Source organism: Alternaria triticimaculans, assembly GCF_023758025.1.
Source record: "Alternaria triticimaculans strain BMP 0046 chromosome Unknown scaffold_11, whole genome shotgun sequence".
In the NCBI taxonomy this organism is placed as follows: Eukaryota; Fungi; Ascomycota; class Dothideomycetes; order Pleosporales; family Pleosporaceae; genus Alternaria; species Alternaria triticimaculans.
Genome location: NW_026055968.1, coordinates 976186 through 994963, shown reverse-complemented (window position 1 = coordinate 994963; position 18778 = coordinate 976186). Strand labels below are relative to the sequence as shown.

The 18778-nt window shown below is 53.4% G+C and overlaps 5 protein-coding genes across 5 annotated transcripts; 3 read left to right on the top strand and 2 right to left on the bottom strand.

Moving 5' to 3' along the window:
• Positions 1 to 1731: 1731 nt before the first annotated feature.
• Positions 1732 to 2333, top strand: J4E78_007488 (uncharacterized protein; the record flags this gene model as incomplete). The annotated part of the gene is made up of 3 exons (XM_049368094.1): positions 1732 to 1740; positions 1793 to 1806; positions 1916 to 2333. The coding sequence occupies 3 exons, from the start codon at positions 1732 to 1734 to the stop codon at positions 2331 to 2333; spliced, it is 441 nt and encodes a 146-aa protein (XP_049220415.1).
• A 263-nt stretch (positions 2334 to 2596) lies between these two features.
• Positions 2597 to 3472, bottom strand: J4E78_007487 (uncharacterized protein; the record flags this gene model as incomplete). The annotated part of the gene is made up of 2 exons (XM_049368093.1): positions 2597 to 3173; positions 3222 to 3472. The coding sequence occupies 2 exons, from the start codon at positions 3470 to 3472 to the stop codon at positions 2597 to 2599; spliced, it is 828 nt and encodes a 275-aa protein (XP_049220414.1).
• A 346-nt stretch (positions 3473 to 3818) lies between these two features.
• Positions 3819 to 8388, top strand: J4E78_007486 (uncharacterized protein; the record flags this gene model as incomplete). Its single annotated transcript, XM_049368092.1, has 8 exons — positions 3819 to 4050; positions 4102 to 4787; positions 4835 to 5604; positions 6453 to 6572; positions 6638 to 6727; positions 6786 to 6826; positions 6886 to 7457; positions 7537 to 8388. 8 exons carry the CDS (start codon positions 3819 to 3821, stop codon positions 8386 to 8388), a joined length of 3363 nt encoding a protein of 1120 aa, XP_049220413.1.
• Positions 8389 to 10975: 2587 nt separating this feature from the next.
• On the bottom strand, positions 10976 to 12512 carry APM1 (AP-1 complex subunit mu-1-like; the record flags this gene model as incomplete). Its single annotated transcript, XM_049368091.1, has 5 exons — positions 10976 to 11056; positions 11107 to 11478; positions 11527 to 12013; positions 12067 to 12425; positions 12474 to 12512. 5 exons carry the CDS (start codon positions 12510 to 12512, stop codon positions 10976 to 10978), a joined length of 1338 nt encoding a protein of 445 aa, XP_049220412.1.
• Positions 12513 to 13272: 760 nt separating this feature from the next.
• J4E78_007484 (uncharacterized protein) lies at positions 13273 to 18728 on the top strand (the record flags this gene model as incomplete). Its single annotated transcript, XM_049368090.1, has 8 exons — positions 13273 to 13279; positions 13360 to 14262; positions 14299 to 15345; positions 15729 to 16513; positions 16637 to 16872; positions 17451 to 17469; positions 17560 to 17570; positions 17591 to 18728. 8 exons carry the CDS (start codon positions 13273 to 13275, stop codon positions 18726 to 18728), a joined length of 4146 nt encoding a protein of 1381 aa, XP_049220411.1.
• Positions 18729 to 18778: the final 50 nt, after the last annotated feature.

Below are 18778 nucleotides of genomic sequence, written 5' to 3'. Positions count from 1 at the left end.
GCTGTGAAGAAGTGAAGACCGTTGATGGAGATAGATTACCAGCAGTGGAACGGATGGTAATCTATATACCATCCTCCATGACCAGTCGAACCACCACATCGTGAAATCCCTTACTCGACATCCATGGTGGTGTCCACTTGCATGAGACGTGCTTCGGTATAGGTCAAGGGTTTGGTGTATGGTCGTGCTGGCCTAGGCGCCTGAGTAGAGACTTGGCAATGAAAGAGTGGAGTACGGAATACCGCCAAGTAAGGAATAAGCACCCTGGGTAGACTTCGCAGGAGCTTGTGGTACCTCCTTGAAGGGAACACCTAGCCTGTCATGGACGTAGAGGCGTTGTGGTGAGGCTGCTCCACAGGCTTCAAACTTCGAGAACCTGGACCAGATCATGCCCTCCGTCACTTAGCGCTCATTACACCAACAATTCAGCCTCCGTTTTGCCGTAGTACGCTAGCGATGAGGCGTGGGAGGTTTCGACGACCGTAAAGTCAAGTTTCGAATCAGAACGTCGCACGCCACATGCAAACACGACGGCTTGGCACAGTGCCATGCCGTATGTCCGGCTCAATTCCGGAAACTATGCTCGTGCGAAGGAACAGCAGATGGTGAGTGGCGGTCCCATGAAATGCGAAGAGCCTCGGGATGTTGGTGTTTCGAGATCAGGCGCCCGTTAAAGTGGACCTTCCCGTTACATGCCTGTGGGGCCACCCGTTGGAGCAGGAACGCCGCGCTGTCGGCAGATAGGCTCACAGTCTCTCGCGTAGAGTCGCCTGTTGGACGCTGTCGACAATGCCTAAGCAAAGGGGCTCGATGTCGCGATAGCGCAGACGCAGGAATTGTACCTGTCATCTCCGCACTCCTGAGGCATTCCTGTCGCGCATCATGCCGGACTTCCGGACTCAACGATGCAGCGAGCAGTGTAGTAAGCGATCGTATTGTGGAGGCGATGGTTGTGAGCATTGCTTCTTCTTCGTTGGTATCGCAGCCATCCTCCCGAAGTGTTGCACCTTCTCTTCAAAGCCAGGTTGGCTGCAGCGATGACACTCCTGCAAGGCTCACACTTTCACCATGCAGCACACCCACTCTTGCGAGATGGCTTGAAGGTAATGCTGTAACCCTCGTACATCTCGCGATAACGCATTGTCTGTGGTCAGTAGTTTTGGAGTGAGAGCATCCTTGGTGTCAAGTCTTGGGGCTTCGGAACTCTTTCGTCTTACCAAGTGACAGGCTCAACATAGAGAGACTAGAAGACATAGCCTGTCGCCGCGAATAACAGGTTCCTGAGTGTTCGATAGCAACAATCATTGACAAATTCCATTGCGGGCCTGCCCAGTATTCCTTGGGATGACAAGGTGCTCTGAGTATCATGAACAGTAACGCTGTTATTGAGACATGCTGTCAGTAGAAATCAAATGGCGCGTGTCTCGTCATGTCCCGGTTGAAGATAGCGTAAACCACGGTGGCATCCTAGGGATATTCTGGGCGGAGCCTGCTTCCACCGTGGCAAGCAGTGAAAAGGTGGTGCAACAGAGTTGGCTGACTTGTACCAGTCGACCGTTCTTCCCCGCGGCGGCGAGTCCTTGTCTAATCGCCGAACAATCGCCGGCAGCCTTACAACAATCAGACCACTTTCATCATCCATCGCTCAGAAAACTTGCGAGCTGTCGCAAAGCCGCCACAAGCTTCCACACACACCAATTCCCTTCTCAGACCGATAATACACAACCCATCATGAACACAGTAAGCTCCATGTACACCTTGCACCCCGTCATCAGCACTAACAGTCGAACAGGTCAAATCAGTATAGTACGTCACACCTCTCGCAGACACCCACAAGTCCACCCACCCCATGCATGCCAAACCCAACACCATCCCACCAAAAGCTCCAATGAACCCACCCTAACACCGCCCACAGCTACGGCTGGGCAACTCTAATAGTCGCAGGCGGCGGCGCCTACTTCTTCGCCAAACGCAGCATAAACGCGGACCGCGCCGCAAAAGCCGAAGCCGACCGCCAAAAACGCATCCGCCTCTATGAACTCGAGCACGGCCTGAAAAGCTCCGCGCCTACCACCACACCGCTGAACCCAACCGCGAAACCAGGATCTACACAGGCGGCGCCGCAGAGCGTGACGAGCGAGGTGGGCAGGCTGAGGGCAGAGGGAGGAGGTAATGGTGGTATGGGAGGCGAGGGCAACCCCAGTATGCAGGCGAGTCAAGATCCGGCGCCGACGAGACATGCGCCTGAGAGTGAGGGGCAGAGGGTCGGCGAGAAGAGCAAGTATGAGGCTCCTGAGGTGTATCGGAGTCGGAAGGGAGATCGGTTCTCATGAGTTAGGGTAAGAGGATTGACGATACAACGGACGGATGAATCACACGTTAGAGTGAGTTCACGTAGATACGAGGCATCGATGGCGTTATGGCATGGAAGATTCCACTCTTTGTATTATCGTACACCAGCAGGTTGGCGACTCCAATGCCCCAGCTCCAAGCTATGCTAAACTAAATAAATCATTCAAAACGCCCACGCGATATATCAGGGTATAAAGCGATATGTTGCCGTCCCACGTCTCTGTACATCATACGCCATGAGGATTTACTGCGCAAACATGCCGCTTCGGCTGTCTCTCCGCTTCTCGTACAGCCATTTGCTGTTCAGTCCGACACTCGCTTTGCCAGTAGAGGGCGTAGGGGTGCCCGGTGCCGTCATGCTGATTGAGCTGTCACCGAACAAGCTACTGCTCATCGAACTGCCACCATAGCTCAACCGCTTCGTCGCAGAAGACCCGCTCATTGATCTCTGGAAGTTTCCTCCATTGTTTGGTGAAAACGGTGAGCCCGAACCCGATCTTGCGAAGCTCGGTGACCCCGAGCCGTATTCTTGATTGCTGAAGCTGTTGCTACGCGGTGTTGATCGCTGGTATCGGGGAGGCGTGACGTAGTTCGGCGAAGCGAAGGCAGAGCCTGGAGATTGGGGCGCCTGGACACCGGCCTTCAAGCCCATGGAGGCGCGCTGTGAAGGGGTGAGAGGTATGTCGGCGATCTCGTCGGGGTAGTAGCGACGGATGAGAGGGAGGAATGCGATGACGATGTTTGCGGCGAATACGATGCGGACGAGGAGGACGGCCCATGCGCTGTAGGGAACAGCTTTTACGACAGCGTTGATCGGTGTTCTGCTGGCTGTTAGCATGATCCACGATGACAGCCTGTGAGGAACCTACGCAGCGTATTCCAATAGCTTCACCTTCTCAGTGACTCTAGTACCATACACCGAGAGAAACAGGAAGCCGGCATTCAGGACGATGGCCCTGACGTTGCGCTCGTCAAACGTGGTAGCGTACTGGCGGCGCGCAATCTCGTCGAACTTGGGATGCCGCCAAGAACCATTGGGCGTGTATGGTTGTTCCGCCTGTGTAGATGGTGTCGCGGCCTTCTGCGGAGTCGCAGGCTGCGCGTATCGGGCTACCGACATGTTGTGTGAAGCTTTTAGCTACTCGCGTTGATTGTTTGTTTGGCCGAAAGGGAGTCGCAAGAGATGGGCTGGCTCGCGTGTCGGACTACACTTTCACTGATGCTGCTGGGTTAGTAGTTAGTCTCGGATAGCGTCGCGCGGCTACAGGCACATTCTGTCTGCCACAGGGTGCCGCGATGGTGAAGGTCAGAGTGGTTGTACAGCAACCATGTTTTGGCAAGGGCGATCGGAGGACGGACATGCGAGCCGACAGGGGTCCCTTCACTAGCGGACCAATTCACCCCCGCCGTCATCCCGCAGCTGCCAGCCAAACCTCCAACTTCACTTCACTCATGCGACTTCAGCCATGGCCGGAACTCTAGAGCAGCTCGATCAGACCATCGGGGAGGTACTCGCAGGCTGGAACTTCGTCAGCACCCTCATCGCCTTCACCATCGTCGGCTTCCTGGCCTGGGTCATCTACGACAGCGCCGATGCCGACACACACCCGCTGCTGCTCGCAAGGCAGGCGGTAGCTTCGTATGTCAGGCAGCCGGGAGAGTCTGCTGTCTTTCGCTCCCCCGAAACTCCTCATGGCTGTACGAGCACCCCACGATATGTTTGCAGACGTTCCAGCTAACATCCAGCAGATCCTCTCCGTACCGGTCTTGCCGTACGACCCCCGGGCGCTCCCATGTACTCGGCCGGCAAAGATGGGGATCTTCGCGATATCTGGCGACGTGTTACGGGCGAGATCCCTCTCGAGAAGGGCGCAAAGTCTAGCGGCACTGCAAACATCATGACAGTCTTTGGAAAGGAAGGCGTCACTGAGCACAAAGTGGAAGATGTTACCAAGGAGATTGCTATTCTCGGAAAGCATCTACAGGATCGCGGTGCTAAGAGAGTGGCCATCTACCTCCCCAACAGTCTCGAGTTCCTCTCTGCACTCTTTGCGGGTGCCTTCTTCGACTTTACGCCTATCTTGATCCCATACAACCAGCCACACGAGACCCTTGCCGAACTCCTTCTTCAAACGAAAGCTGATGCCCTCATCGCCGAGGCAGGCTCTGTGCCTCTTGCCGAACTCAGTCAGGGCGTGTCCGGCCTGCGCTCCATCGTCTGGACTGTAGAGAAGACAAGCAGGCACATGGACTGGAGCGAGGTACCCGAAGGCATCGGCGGAAAGATCGATGTTGCTGTTTGGCACGAGCTTGTACAGGAACAGAAGAATGCCACTATACCACTGCCGTCGAATCCCGGCAAGCCTCGGAACGTTGTCTTCCTCTGGCAAGAAGCCGTTGGAAAGCCGGCAGAGGTTGTCGAATTCACGCAACAGGTACGTAAACCTACCATGTTGACATATGCACGTACTGATGGAAACAGAATCTGACTGCCGCCGTTGGTGCACTTGTCACGTCCCTCCCTGCCGCCCACCGTCTCAATGCCTCGGATACGTTCCTTCCCGCAGACGCCTTTACACATTCCTACTGTCTGTGCCTGACGCTGGTTGCTCTGTTTTCTCACGCGACAGTCGTCATCCAGTCCGTTGCCGGTCCGGGTGTCGATTTGGAACTCGCTACACGCTCCATCGCCCCTACCGTCACCGTCGTCTCGGCCGAAACAGCTGCGAAGCTTCACAACACCACCAAGACTTCAGTAACCGGTGGCCCCCAGAAGTTGGCACATTACCTCGAGACGCGCATGTTGACTGCTGGCCGCCTGCCTACCGACAATCTCCTCACAAAGCTCAATGCGCCCAAGAGGGCGGCTGTCGGCACAACACCTGGAAAGCTGCGCTTGGTCTTTGTGTCTGAACGACAAGGCCTGAACACGCCACCACTTAGCTCGGAGGACCTCTCCGATCTACGTATCTTCACCAAAGCGCGTGTCGTATACGCTTTGACCACAGCCAAGGTAGCGGGAGCCGTTGCGCAAACCAACATCTATGACTACCGGAGGGAGACAGCATCGAACAAGCACAGCCACTTCGGTGTGCCCCTCAGCTGCGTGGAGATCAAGTTGAAAGATACACCACATCTCAAGACAACAGACGAGCAGACCGCAGGCGAGCTAGTCGTCACTGGCTCATCGGTTGTGGGTGGTGAGGTCCACCTAGGCGTGAATGCGACCATCCGAGAGGACCATACTTTGGCGTATGTGTAGCTAGCGCATTGAGCAAAACGCGATGAACTTGAACGTACTTGCCTTCACGAAGCTTCTTCCAAATGACCCCCATTCAATCTGCCGCTCGAGGCTCTTGACATGTGTTCAGCTCAATGACACTTCTCGTATGCACGAGATTACGCGACTGACCCATGAATCCAGGCCAGCTTGTGCAGTAGTCGGCAGCGACGTGCATGCGCCCCAAGTACCGAGACACACTGGTTTTCCCCTCCTCCACAAAGCTCGTCAAACGCTTGCACCCTTAGTAGGTACTACGATACACTATATCACTCTCTTCGTATTGATTAGAGCCGTCACATATATGTGTATCTGTGGAGGAGACATCGTACCTATCGCGTTGCGTGGGGATCACCCTCTCTGGGGTAATTTCAGCTGAAGCGCTACCGAGCGGCGCCTTCGCTAAGACCGAACCGACTGGGGTGCTTATCTGCACCTGCACGACCGTCGAATGACAGCCGGCCCCATCTAGCAACGGTCGCATTTCCCAAGGACCGAGACCTTGGGTACAGCCGCTAACCATCATGACAAGCTGTGTGAGTGGTTGTTTTTTGAGCAAAAGGCTGCGAGCAAAGGCTCAAGGCGTTCGTCTAGTCCAGCTGGGTCTCGATCCATGTCTCTAGACGAAGTGTTGACATGGTCGGCTCGTGGCGCTTATCTTATCGTCGCCTTGCCAGAGATATAGACGTAACGTCAATCCTGGGCGCCCGCTGTTCGGAGATCTGCACTGAGACTGTGCGTGCTGCTAGAGGATAAGAAGGCGCTTGTGTCCGTCGCGCGGAAAGACCCTCAAGGACAAAAGGTCCTCCCATCTTTACAGCCCTTCCACGTTCTTGGTGGCTGGCACTGTAGGCTTCAGGATGCCGTTGATCGAGAAGCCGCATTGGACGCTCAGGGTTGAGCAACCCAAGAGCACGTTTGCGGAAGGCAATGCGCGATGGTAGGTCTGAATTGGAAACGGAGATGCGCGATGATGAAGTTTTTGTACTGATTGATGGTATACAGGACGAACAAAGATCTTGACCCTGTTCCGAGGCATGGTAGGAAGTGGGGTGTGACGAGCTTCATCTCGTATTGGGTGTCGGATGCATTCAAGTATGCCTTTACCAAACTTTTGACATCAACGAAGTAAGAAATGCTAACATCAACTCAGCGCCGCAACATGGCAATTCGCATCCAGCATCATCGCAATCGGTACATCTCTCCACATTCCACCTTACCCAAGTTAGACCCTCAACTAACACCACCACCAGGCCTCACATGGCGCGAATCTCTCGGCATAGTCGCCCTGGCCTTCTTCATAATCTCCTTCGTCATCGCCCTAAACGGTGCAATCGGCGTCCTCCACCACGTCCCCTTCCCCGTCATCGCCCGCGCCTCCTGGGGTTTCTGGGGCTCCTACATCGCCATCGTCTCGCGCGCCATCCTCGCCATCTTCTGGTTCGCCATCCAAAACATGAACGGCGCGAATTCCGTGCGCGTCATGATCGGCGCCATCTGGCCCTCTTTCCTCACACTGGAAAACGGTATCCCTGAGAGCCAAGGCATCGATACAGCGACCATGATCAGTTTCTTCATCTTCTGGCTCGGCAGCGTGCCGTTCTTGGTTATGCATCCTAATGAGTTGAGGTGGCTGTTCATGGCTAAGAGTATCATTGTGCCGATTGCGTGGATTGCGATTCTCATCTGGGCGTTTGTGAGTACGGATGGGGGAGGTGAGATGTGGAATCAGAAGGCTACGTTGACGGGGAGTGCGTATTCGTGGGGGTTCTTGTCGAGTTTGACGAGTGTTATTGGGAATTATGCTACCTTGTCTGTGAATCAGGTAAGTTCTCTTAACCCTCCATGGATTCCGCTGCGAACTCCGTCTGGAGATCTAAACAACATGCTAATCGTAACTACAGTCCGACTTCTCCCGCTACTCCCGCGTCTCCGTAAAATGGCAATGCATATACGTGCCCTTCCTCCCCATAGTCTTCACCTTCATCGCCTTCATCGGCGTAGCCGCCACCTCGGCCGGCGCCGTCAAATACGGCACTCTAGACTGGGACCCCATGGCCCTCATCGCCCACTGGGACAACCGCGCCGCCCGTTTCTTCGCCGCCTTCTCCTTCGCCCTCGCCGCCCTCGGCGTCAACATCTCCGCCAACTCGCTCTCCGCTGCCAACGACCTCACCGCCCTGTTTCCCCGCTACGTCAACATCCGCCGCGGCCAGCTCCTCTGCGCGGTCCTCTGCTGGGCGCTTGTTCCCTGGAAGATTCTCGCGTCCGCGGGTAGTTTCCTGAATTTCATGGCTGCTTATGCGATTTTCCTGGGTCCGATTGCGGCGATTATGGTTGTCGACTTTTGGGTCGTGCATCGTGGGAAGTATGATACGCTGGCTCTGTACCAATATCATGGTATCTACAAGTACACCGCCGGTTGCAACTGGCGCGCTATTGTCGCTTTTCTCGTTGGCGTTGCGCCGAATATGCCGGGGTTCATTCAGTCTATCAATCCGGCTATTGATGCTGGTGTGGGTGCTAGGCCGTATAGCTTTGGTTGGTTACTAGGATTTACGGCGACGGCGCTGGTGTATGGGGTGTTGGAGATGGTTGTTGCGCCGCCGAAGGAGACGTTTATCGATAGGGCGGTGTATCCGGATGAGATTTACGATGAAGCCGGTGTGGTGGATGAGGGGATTAGTGTGGGGAGTGGAGAGCAAGGGAGCGCGGAGAAGACGGGGTGGAAGGCGAAGATGACGAGGATGTTGTAGATGGTAGTGTGAGTTCTTGAAGATCCTGGCATGGAGAGACTACGTCTGGTCTGCGCAGGCATATATAAGAGTTGTGAGATACCTTCTTTCGATGTTCGACACGTCTCTTCTCCAAGCAGATGCAAAGTGATCTCGAAAAGACATGCAAATGTCTTGAATTGATTATAAGGAGAACATTTAAAGGAAAAAAGCGTTACTTCGTCTACGGGATTACACTAACATGACGATATATCTCATGGTATAAGAAGAGTCTCCAGCCAAGACATTCAGGAAACAGACATCTCGAATCCCTCTCCCCCATCATCTCACAACCCCAAAACAACACCCACCCCCAACCCCACAAGCGCAACCAAACTCCCCATCCCCACCGTCACCCTCCCCTGCGCTCCACTCCCCGCATCCCCATTCCCACTATCACTCACAACCGCACTCGCAGCATTAACCTGCAACCCATACGCCGTCGTCGTAACCAAACTCCCACTCACCGTCGTCGTAACAACACTCGTCGCCGTCGTACTAGCCTCACATCCGCTCCAGCTGGTCCAGGGCGCAGAACTACTCCAGGGCCCCGCTGTCCAGCCAGGCCAGTCAGAGGGTGGACACGCACTGCCGTCCCACCATGCGGTCCAGGGGCCTGACCGCCAGTCTGAGCGTGTGGACCAGTCGCTGTAGGGACCGAAGTTGGAGGAGCCCCAGGGGCCGGGACCGGAGGGGCCTAGGGGAGGGGGTTAGTAGGGGTTTGGTGGTGAAGGGAGGATGGGATGGGATGGAAGCTATCTTACCTCCCCAGTGTCTCCCCGGTCCACCTGGACCATGAGGTCCGCCTGGACCCCAGGGTCCTTGGCCCGGTCCGTAACTACCGGTTGGCCAGGGTGCGGCGGTTAGAGTCGATGGGATCTTTCCGGCTGAGAGGAGGGATTCATAGATTGAAGACCATTTTCCTGGGTCGGAGGATGCCCATGGTGGACCGGAGCCATACCATGGATCAGTCGATGTAGGTGCTGGCGTGATGCTCTGGCCGAGGATCGGCGCGATGAGCGCTGTGACGGTTGTGAAGGTGAACTTCATCTTGGTAGGTAGTATTCGCGTCGTGGTATTCGCGTCTGTGTCTGGGGAACCGTTGTTGTTATGCCGCGTAGACGTAATAACAAACAGTATGCAGTAACCGACTCCGTGCAACGATACCCAGCCCTGTCAGTCTCAGTCGCGCCTGTGTATTCTCAACTCCAGAAAAAAAAATCGTTTCTTACACGCGAACACCGCAGCATACAAATACCCTTAGACACAACATACGCGGCCCACTCGTTCATTGGACGCCATCATAGCTTATTTACTACTCCGTCATAGAAACGCGTCCGGAGGGGGCCCGCGAGGCTCAGCTGAGCGTTAGTCCACCTTACGCTGGATGGCAGAGAAGCGTAGGATCAGAGATGACAAGCAACAACGCTTACAAGCTTACGCGTCCGCAAGCCTATACACGCACTGTCTCGGCAGCCCTTCCATGTTTCCCGAGAAAGCGTCATTGGCATGGTGGTGATGCAGGGTCAGGCTTTCAGCCTTGTGGCATGCCGTAGCGAAGCGTAGTGGAGCGTAGTGGAGTCTGCAAACAGGCGATCAAAGCTTGACGACGAACTTGCATTGGTCGAACATGGACAGGGCTATAGGTGATTGGGTAAGATGGCGTGTATCGAAAGATGGGCTTGTCACTATAAACAGAAAGGGCGGCGTGAGATGTGCTGCAGCGTGCTTTTTCGGAGAATGGAGGTGGGGAGAAAACGCGGAGAAACGTGCTGTGGTATTACCGCGCGTGCATATGTCGGTTGTTGGAATTGCGTGCGTCTGTCGCGTTGTCAAAGGAACGAGCTGGAAGTAGGATGGCTCAGCACGATCAGGGAGCTGCCATTGCGTCCGTTGCGCATTCAGTCTGGCAATGGAGTGTCGCAAGTTGAGGTTGAGTGGGGAACTACGACCAAACGTATGATGCAGAGACCCCACTGTCGATCATCGGCGGAGACGGAGGTGCAAGCACCGACGAGACGCTCACTCTGACACCACCATCGCTACTCGATTACGCTCGAGTATGACTTGTGTGCGACAGTGTACGCGTCTTTTTGATATTCGATTGAGTAATAAACTGTCTCGTGACGCTGACTAACCTCTAGAGCTGCAAGTCTTCCATGCATGTTGCCTTTGAACCACTGTCTCGTAATGATGCAGGTAGTGTCGCTTTCATTTCACAATAAGACAAGCGTTAAAGCTGATGAAGGTCAACGTCAAGTATTTCAGCAGATCAAAAGTCGTAAGTAAAATGAGGCGGACCGCGCATGCGAGGCTACACTGCATAGAGGCATGTTGTCCAATGTCGCATATGGATGTTGGTACTAGCATGTCGTGTGCGCGCATGTCAGGCACAACACGTTGACAAATGTGCCAAGTCCATTGGTACTTCCCAGACCCTGCAAGTCCTCACTCGTAGTCAAATATCATCACATCTCCTGCATGAGACGCATTCAACGATGCAGTGCACATGGAATGCATGTTTCATAGTCGTATTGGTATATTCATCGCCAGCGCTCTCTTAGCACCACTAATTCACATCGGGTAACCGCACAGCGATGTCGCCAGACTGTGTAATGTATCGTACCCAAGGTAGCGACGGGTATTGCAACTGCGCGCATGTTAGCCACTGCCTATTCGATTACGATAGTTTGTCCGTACCTTTGGCTCGATGATCTTCAGATACCGCACTTGAATACCTGATGTGGTAAAGTAAGGAATCTCGAACTTGACGTTGATGGGCCTCTTGGCCTTTCCGCCGCCAACACCGCCCATGCTACCACCGAAGCCTCCCATCATACCGCCACCCTTCTCGTCATCACCGCGCACTGATGGCAGACCAAGCTCGGCGCGCATGAGGAATTCCTTGCCACCACCAAATTGCTTGATCTTCCACACTATGGAGGATGTCTCAGGCGCGTAGTGTACAGTGCCAATGTTTGTTCGGAAGCGAGGGGTGTCTGCGTCTTCGGGGACAGGAATCGAGATCTGGACGTTATTGGCGGTGCTTCGTCGCTTAAACTGTGCTCGTGCCTGCGACGTGTCAGCCTGTTACATGCCGTTATCCAGAGACCGGCCTACCTTCAGCATGTACTCGATCCTGCTGCCTGAATGGCTCTCGACTATGCACTCTACCCAGATGAGGGGCTTGACTTGTGTGTTCAGGCGGTAGCTCATCAGCTCGAACTCGCCATCCGGTGGAATGAAGCTGATAGTCCTGTCGTTCTCGAATCTTGATAATCGCACGCACTGGTGGAACTTGACATCCTCCATCTCAACGGCCTTGCCTCGTGTAGCCCTTCCAGTGGTCTCGAACATGGCTTTGTCGTTCAATCCCAGTCGCAACTCAGGCATACCCGACAGGTAGCACTTCATCTTGACAGCGCCCAGAATCTCGGATCGTAGCACGCTGCCGGTCGCGGAAACGAGGAGGTTGAGCGATTCGATGACATCGAGGAAGACTTCGTTCTTGCGGTATCGGATACCTTCGCTTCGCCAGCTGACGGCGTTTGTGACTGCGATGGGTGGGCGTGCGATTTCGAGCTTGTGCGACTCTTGTGTGATGTATCTGCAGACTTGTTGTTATTGTGGGGCCATGATATAGCTGTATGGGATGCATACTCTTGCAATATCTTGGTCTCGGTGGTTTGTGGGTAGCCAAAGTCCATCATCTCATCCAGCAGTTCGTAGATAACGACAAAGTTGTCTCTTATGCTCTCCTCTTCGAGCTCTTTGAAGTATTCTGTAAAGACCTCGACGATCTTGTGGAGGAACAGGAGAATCTCGGCGGCATTGGTGTTGCGCTTGGTGAGGGCGAGGAGGTAGAGGTTGTTGTGGCGGATGTAGAGATAGTTGATGCCTTCGCTGGAGAAGCATGGTGGGACTGCCGAGCTCTCGTCTTCGGCCTCGCTCAGTAGGATGGGGAATTTCTCGACGGCTGACATGGGGATGTCACCGCGGTAGTTGCGCGCCAGAAGGGTCTATGCGATGGTCAATAGGTAGCCCTCCCAGAGGCCTGACCGCCATACCTTGCCCTTCAGGTCGAGAAAAAACACCGCCGACGCCATGGTGAGAGATTGTGAATGGTATGAAGAAGAGGAAAAGAACAATCAGCTATCGGGTCATGGTGCGCAAGGAAAGGGCGATCGAGGGGTATACGTGCTATGTCCTGGTCGCGTCTCGGTGATGCCAGAGTAATTGCGGCTCTTCCCGCGCGCCAAGACTCCTCAACGCACTAGGCCCATACAGTCGCAACGCTGGTACTGATGTTTGGGGCCTTTGATCTTTTCCACCGCACATCGAATCTTAATCCACATCTTCGTCCTCATATGCCAACAGGTTGCGATCACAGAGCGTTCATACATGGCCACACTGTAGCGAACCGCCTTAGCTGAGACAACCTTGGAAGCTACACCCCGCATTAGCGAACTCCAGGCAGCTATGGCCGTCCCTCAGGCTCAACGTCTGCTTCGTCCTCGGATTACAGCTCCATGCTGACACAATGTCACTTTGCCATCTTTGCAGCGGTCTAACTTTCTCGAATCTCTATCCCCCGAACTTCTATCGCCATGCCGATGATCTGGCTGCATTGGAAGCGTCGGCCGCAGGCTGCCGTCTCTGCAGGATGCTGCACGGATGCATCAATGACGACAATCAGCTTTCACCGCAACAAGAACTTCATTTTGAAGGCGCCACTGATTACTGGTTCGGATCCCTTGAAGCTCTCAAAGCGACTTCTGTAAAATTGCAAATTGTCCCGGGCGCATTGCGTGGGTGGCACCCGGAGATGAAGGGCTCTTCATACGTAGGTATCTGGATCAAGTCCAAATGGATGGTAGCGTGTATGGTCCTTTCGGTCGAGGAAGGTACTGAAACATGTCGATCTACCCTCCGTTATCTGATAACCCTTTCTAGGTGACGAGTTGGGCTCCGAGCCCATCCTGCCCGGCAAAGAACACACCTTTGTTTCCGGTCGTGTCCAACTGAACGAGTTGCCTTCCCAGGCCTATTTCGATGTCATCAAGCGCTGGTTGGTCAACTGTCAGGCCAACCACGCAATGTGTGACAACGATATTCCAGAATTGCCAAAGCGAGTAATATATGTGGCTGAAGAGGGTGAAAGTCCATGTCTCGTAGCGGGAGAGGGACTATACGCTCGCTATGTGGCTCTGAGTTATTGTTGGGGCCATTCAAGAGAAGGGATGACCACGACCAAGAATCTGGAAGCACATATGCATGCCATAGATTGGACAAAACTTCCGAAGACGTTCAAAGACGCCATAATCACCTGTCGTCAGCTTGGTATCAAGTACATATTCATCGACAGGTTATGCATTGTGCAGGATTCGAAAAACGACTGGGACGAGCAGTCGGCGCTCATGGGCTCGATCTATCACGATAGCACCCTGACACTGGCAGCTTCAGTATCCAATGACTCCTCAGCCGGGCTCTTTGTTCCGTTCAGTCCATCTGAGAACTTCACAGAAGATGTTGTCGTACTACCACCTTCATTCGGGGACCGCAAAGGCCGAGCTTTCCTCACTGCCCCGACCTTCATCAATGGAGAAATACGCCTGGCAGTGGACAAGACGAAATCCAACGTCTTGGACACACGAGCATGGGTGATGCAGGAGAGGCATCTGTCCCAAAGGACAATCTGTTTCCTTGAACGCGAGGCTATTTGGTGCTGCTGCGAAACGATACAAGATCAAAATGGACAGCTCATGAGCACTTCCCTCGACACTCTGAATGTACGGACAGGACTGAGAGCACTTGCCAGGGCTCACTTGAGGCCCTGGCTCTTTGAGGAGCCAAAAAGTGAGCGGTATGAATGGACAACAATATGTTCAGCAGACAGCTTCGTCTGCACTGTTAAGCAAGTGAATGCTATGGATGAAGGCCCTTCTCTCGATACGTCAAATCCACTGCCTATCTTGGTTCATATCACGAAGGGCGGAAAGACCCACCACGTCCTCGATCTGCGCGCGCCTCGGCATCGCACTCCTACTCCACCGACCTTAATTCGACCAAGCGACGACCCTCCCTTCTACACATTCCTCCTACACATTATGCAGACCACTATATATAATCTATGGTACTCCGCAGTTGACGAGTACAGCATTCGCCGGCTTACGTTCCCATCAGACAAGCTACCAGCCATGGCTGGTATAGCATCGCGAATACAAGCCGTTACACATGACGAATATCTCGCCGGCCACTGGCGCAGAGAGATGGAGCGCTCGCTATTTTGGTCTCCTTTGTATCCCGATCCAGTAGATCTGCGTGATCCTCCTGCGCGCGCGGCCGAATATCGAGCGCCTTCCTGGAGCTGGGCGAGCATTGATGGGCACATCGAATCGTTCTCCTCCAGACTAGCACCTGGCAAAGCAACTCCTCTGCCTATCCAGATAGTAGAAGCAAGTACGCAAGTCGACGGCACGAACCCTTTTGGATCCGTGACCAATGCGAGATTCGTGATCAGAGCTCGCTGCGTGAAAGCTTACTGGAATGTCGAACGGAGAGATTTCCAAATGACAGGATCCTTTACGACCTCGGAGCCTAACGAGAGTTTGGGCGCGTTACAGCTCTCCAACCCGAATAGTCTTGACGGAACTCCGGCTGGGTACTGGTTCTATGACGACCTAAAGCACGGTGTTCTCCCTGGCCCGCCTCTTAGTCTTTCGCCTTCAGAAGAAGAGTTGAATCGCAGATTGACATGCCGATTTCCGCTGTTTGCGGCCATATTTGACAATTTCTATGAAACCTTCACGAAACTTCCGGTACCTGAGAGAGTCACATACATTCCGGAGGAACTCACTGTCGTCAAGGGATATACTATGAAATCTGGAAATGTACCGTACGTCGAGATTCTGGTTTTGGCGGACGCCGAGACCGGAAACGGTGTGTTTAGAAGGGTTGGCAAAGGCAGACTGTATAGTTGGGATGAAGAGGCGGAGAGTGTGGAGACTTTGACCATTGTATGAGCGATAGCTTTCACCGCTTCGTCCATCTGGCTGCTACACGATTTTCTTCAAAGTCCCGACTACTTCAGGAGGATGATTGGGGATACCAACCGGAAAACCATATGGACATCCCCTATACTGTCATTCACTCTGTATTGCCTGTTTGGCAATGTCTTCTTACTTTGCGCATGCTAGCAGACCTTTCTCACAATGGGCCTCCAACACTACGGCGCACGTTGTAATCTGACAGATTGTCAGAGCAGGCAATGAAATGGCGACAAAAATCTTCTCAAGTCCGATCCCACAGCAAACAAATTCCAGGCCGCTTCATTCGAGCGACACGAAGATACCGAAACAAGATGAGCGATAATCAGATTACCAGCATTTTCAATCTCGTTCTCACAACAAGACTATATGCTTTTCCACGAGGCCCAATCGAGGAGCAAGAATTTCTGACCTCCGTGTTTCGTGTCCCATTGAAACGACTGGGCTTTCCGTCTCAGCCTATACCATCTCAAACCGGAGTATTTGATACATGGGTCGACCGGGAAATCGATGACGTGGAAGACGCTACCTGGACAGATGACGATGATTGGAACGCGATATTTCTACGTGACAGCATAGAGGAGCTTTTTGATCAGCTTTATGGAAAAGACAGCCCAGTGTACGCCAACTGGAATGACCACGTCAAGCGTTCAATGGGGAAGGCTCACACCCTGACTCTTCTGGACGCAGCTGCAATCACTCCTCAGTCATATTGGTCTGAGGATATTAGAGCTACAGTGGAAGCATTCACTGCACTTCTTGAAGCCTTCCACAATGTCAAGGGAATTGTCTGGACTGATTACCCATACGACGACGCTCTTGATGGCCGCCTCGGTCGATGCAATGACTACGCCTTCATCCAGCGACTTATATTCAACGAGTGTCGTCTTTACGGAAAGTCGCTAGATGAATACGAAGCCAGCATGCGTCAAATACGGGAGAAATTTGGTATACCAGAGGAATTCGATCTCACCGAAGAACTGCAACGGATTGAGATGGCCTATAACCAGCAACACTACAGAATCGAAGAAGCTTCTTCGGAAGCGCTACAAATGGAATTGGTAGGCCCGATGATTTCCGTCACCGATATATCCTCAGAGATAGACAACCCGGAAGGTATAGACTGCGTAGTTTGCTGGTCTGACATGTGCCCCTCCACCGGAGTACTAACTGTTTCTTGCCAGCATGCCTATCATAAGGAGTGTCTGGAACGCTGGATCCACGCTGCACAAGGAGCTAGCCATCTTTGCCCCTACTGTCGCACAGAGTTGTTCCCCAAACCGGAGTATCGGCCCAAGGATGAGGAACGTTTTCGTAACTACGAGCAACAGCTTGACGACTTTGATGACCAGATGTACTGGCTCTCTTGGATACAGAAGTCGGCGGAGTGGTTTGAGGGTGAGCTGGCGATGCAGAGGGGGTATGAGAGGTCAGAGACGAAAAAGTTGGACTTAGAATGGCTTCGAAAGATAGGCGCACTCATTGCTTCGGGTAGTTTAGGGAAAAGATAGCTTCACTCGGGGGACCTGTGGCGCATAACTAGGTAATCGGCTGTGATTTTAATATATTGACTGTAGAAGTAACTTCTCGTACAACATAAGATGCACCTGGACTTTGCGAGGTGAAGGATAAGAGGCACGTTCGGCAAAACTGGCCAGGTGATCAGCTGCCACCGATCACCTCAGCATACCATGATGGCTACATAGTCAGCATGATTCATGGTCCTTTCCTGACTTAATTATCTGCACCTGTAGTCGGGTTATTCTTTCACCCCGCGACAGGCATCAGTCACGTGCGGGGTGTGAAAGGGCTGCCCCACTCAGGTCGCTCCGTCCTCGTGGTAGAGCAAACACGTGAGGCTGGTACCTTCCACTTTCGAATCCCCCCACTCCATCCCGCTCTCGAGTTATCACGACCGTGGAAATTCCATAGCACTCTCTGCAAGCTTGCGCAATCATGTCCGCCGAAGCTCAAGATTTGGTTCCACCAATAAATCAGGCGCCGGCGAGCGCCGCAGGTACGTAACTCACCTACATGCCCTGCATCGACCCTGAAATTTATTTACGCCGTACCTCTTCATATTGAGATCCTCTGCTAACGATGGCAGTATATCGACGTGTGCGTACACACTTACGTAGCATACGAGACCTGCGCAAGTTCGGGTACAGGCACAAGAATCCCAAGGACGTAATTTCCATGACACCCGCGGAACTGCGGAAGCTAGAGCAACAGCACTTTCCAAGTCCAGCAAATATCTCTCGTCTCACCGGCATAAGCGATGAAGAGACTGACCAACAAGCCGATGCCGCGCGGCGGTGGCTACTTGGTATGCTCGACTGCCATGACAGAACAATGACCCGGGAACACGAAATAAGAATGTTTAGATTCGCTGTGGAGAAGCAAATGGAAGAACGAGAAAAGGACTGGACAGATCTGGAACGACTGTACATGGCACTCGCAAACAGCAATCTCGCATCGCCACAGGAGCGATTGCAGGCAGCGTTCGTGACCGTCCTTCACTTTGACTACCCGCAACGCCGGCGAGATGTTAGTGAGGTCGCCCAAAAACTGGACGAGCGCCTGAAACGTGCATCCGATATGGACGCCGGGATAGATGAGACACGCGAAAGTATACTCGCCAGGACTGACTTTACCAACGTCGACCATTTCGCGTGCGCCATTCCGCTTTCACTACTCGCCGTCACAGCAGACAATACTTCTGTGGTCGATGACAACGCCGGCTGCTGCCCGATCTGCCAACTCTCATACACCTCATTCCAAGATTCCTCTATCCTACAACTGTTGGGTGACTATCCAGTGCGAATCAAGCAGTGCGGTCATATCATTGGAAAGTCATGTCTAGAGCAGTGGATGCGAACACCGAAGATCGATGAAGCGAAATACCCATATCGCACATGCCCATGCTGCCGTGTCAAGATCGAAGGTGTCAAGTCGCCCTCAGTACCTCGCGAGCTACTCGATCATTTGAAGACCAATCGGCGGGCTATGGAAACGGTAAGAGAGTTGCTGTACGGGTACGACATGGACCTCGAAGAGTGTCTGAGCGCCATCAGCGCGTGTATGAGCGAGGAGATCGCCTGCGAGGAGCTGATGGTTGAGCTTGGACGGAACGAGGGAGAGCAAGACGACCAGATACTGAAGGACAAACTTGCGAATCTGGAGAAGGAGAAACGGGCTTGGGGATTTAGGGGAAATGGAATTTGGAAACAGCTACGAGATGACTGGATGAACAGCGGTGTTACCCGGAAGGCTTGAGGAGGACGACCACCCTTCCTCTGGATGTCGCCGGGAGTCCTCTGGTACTC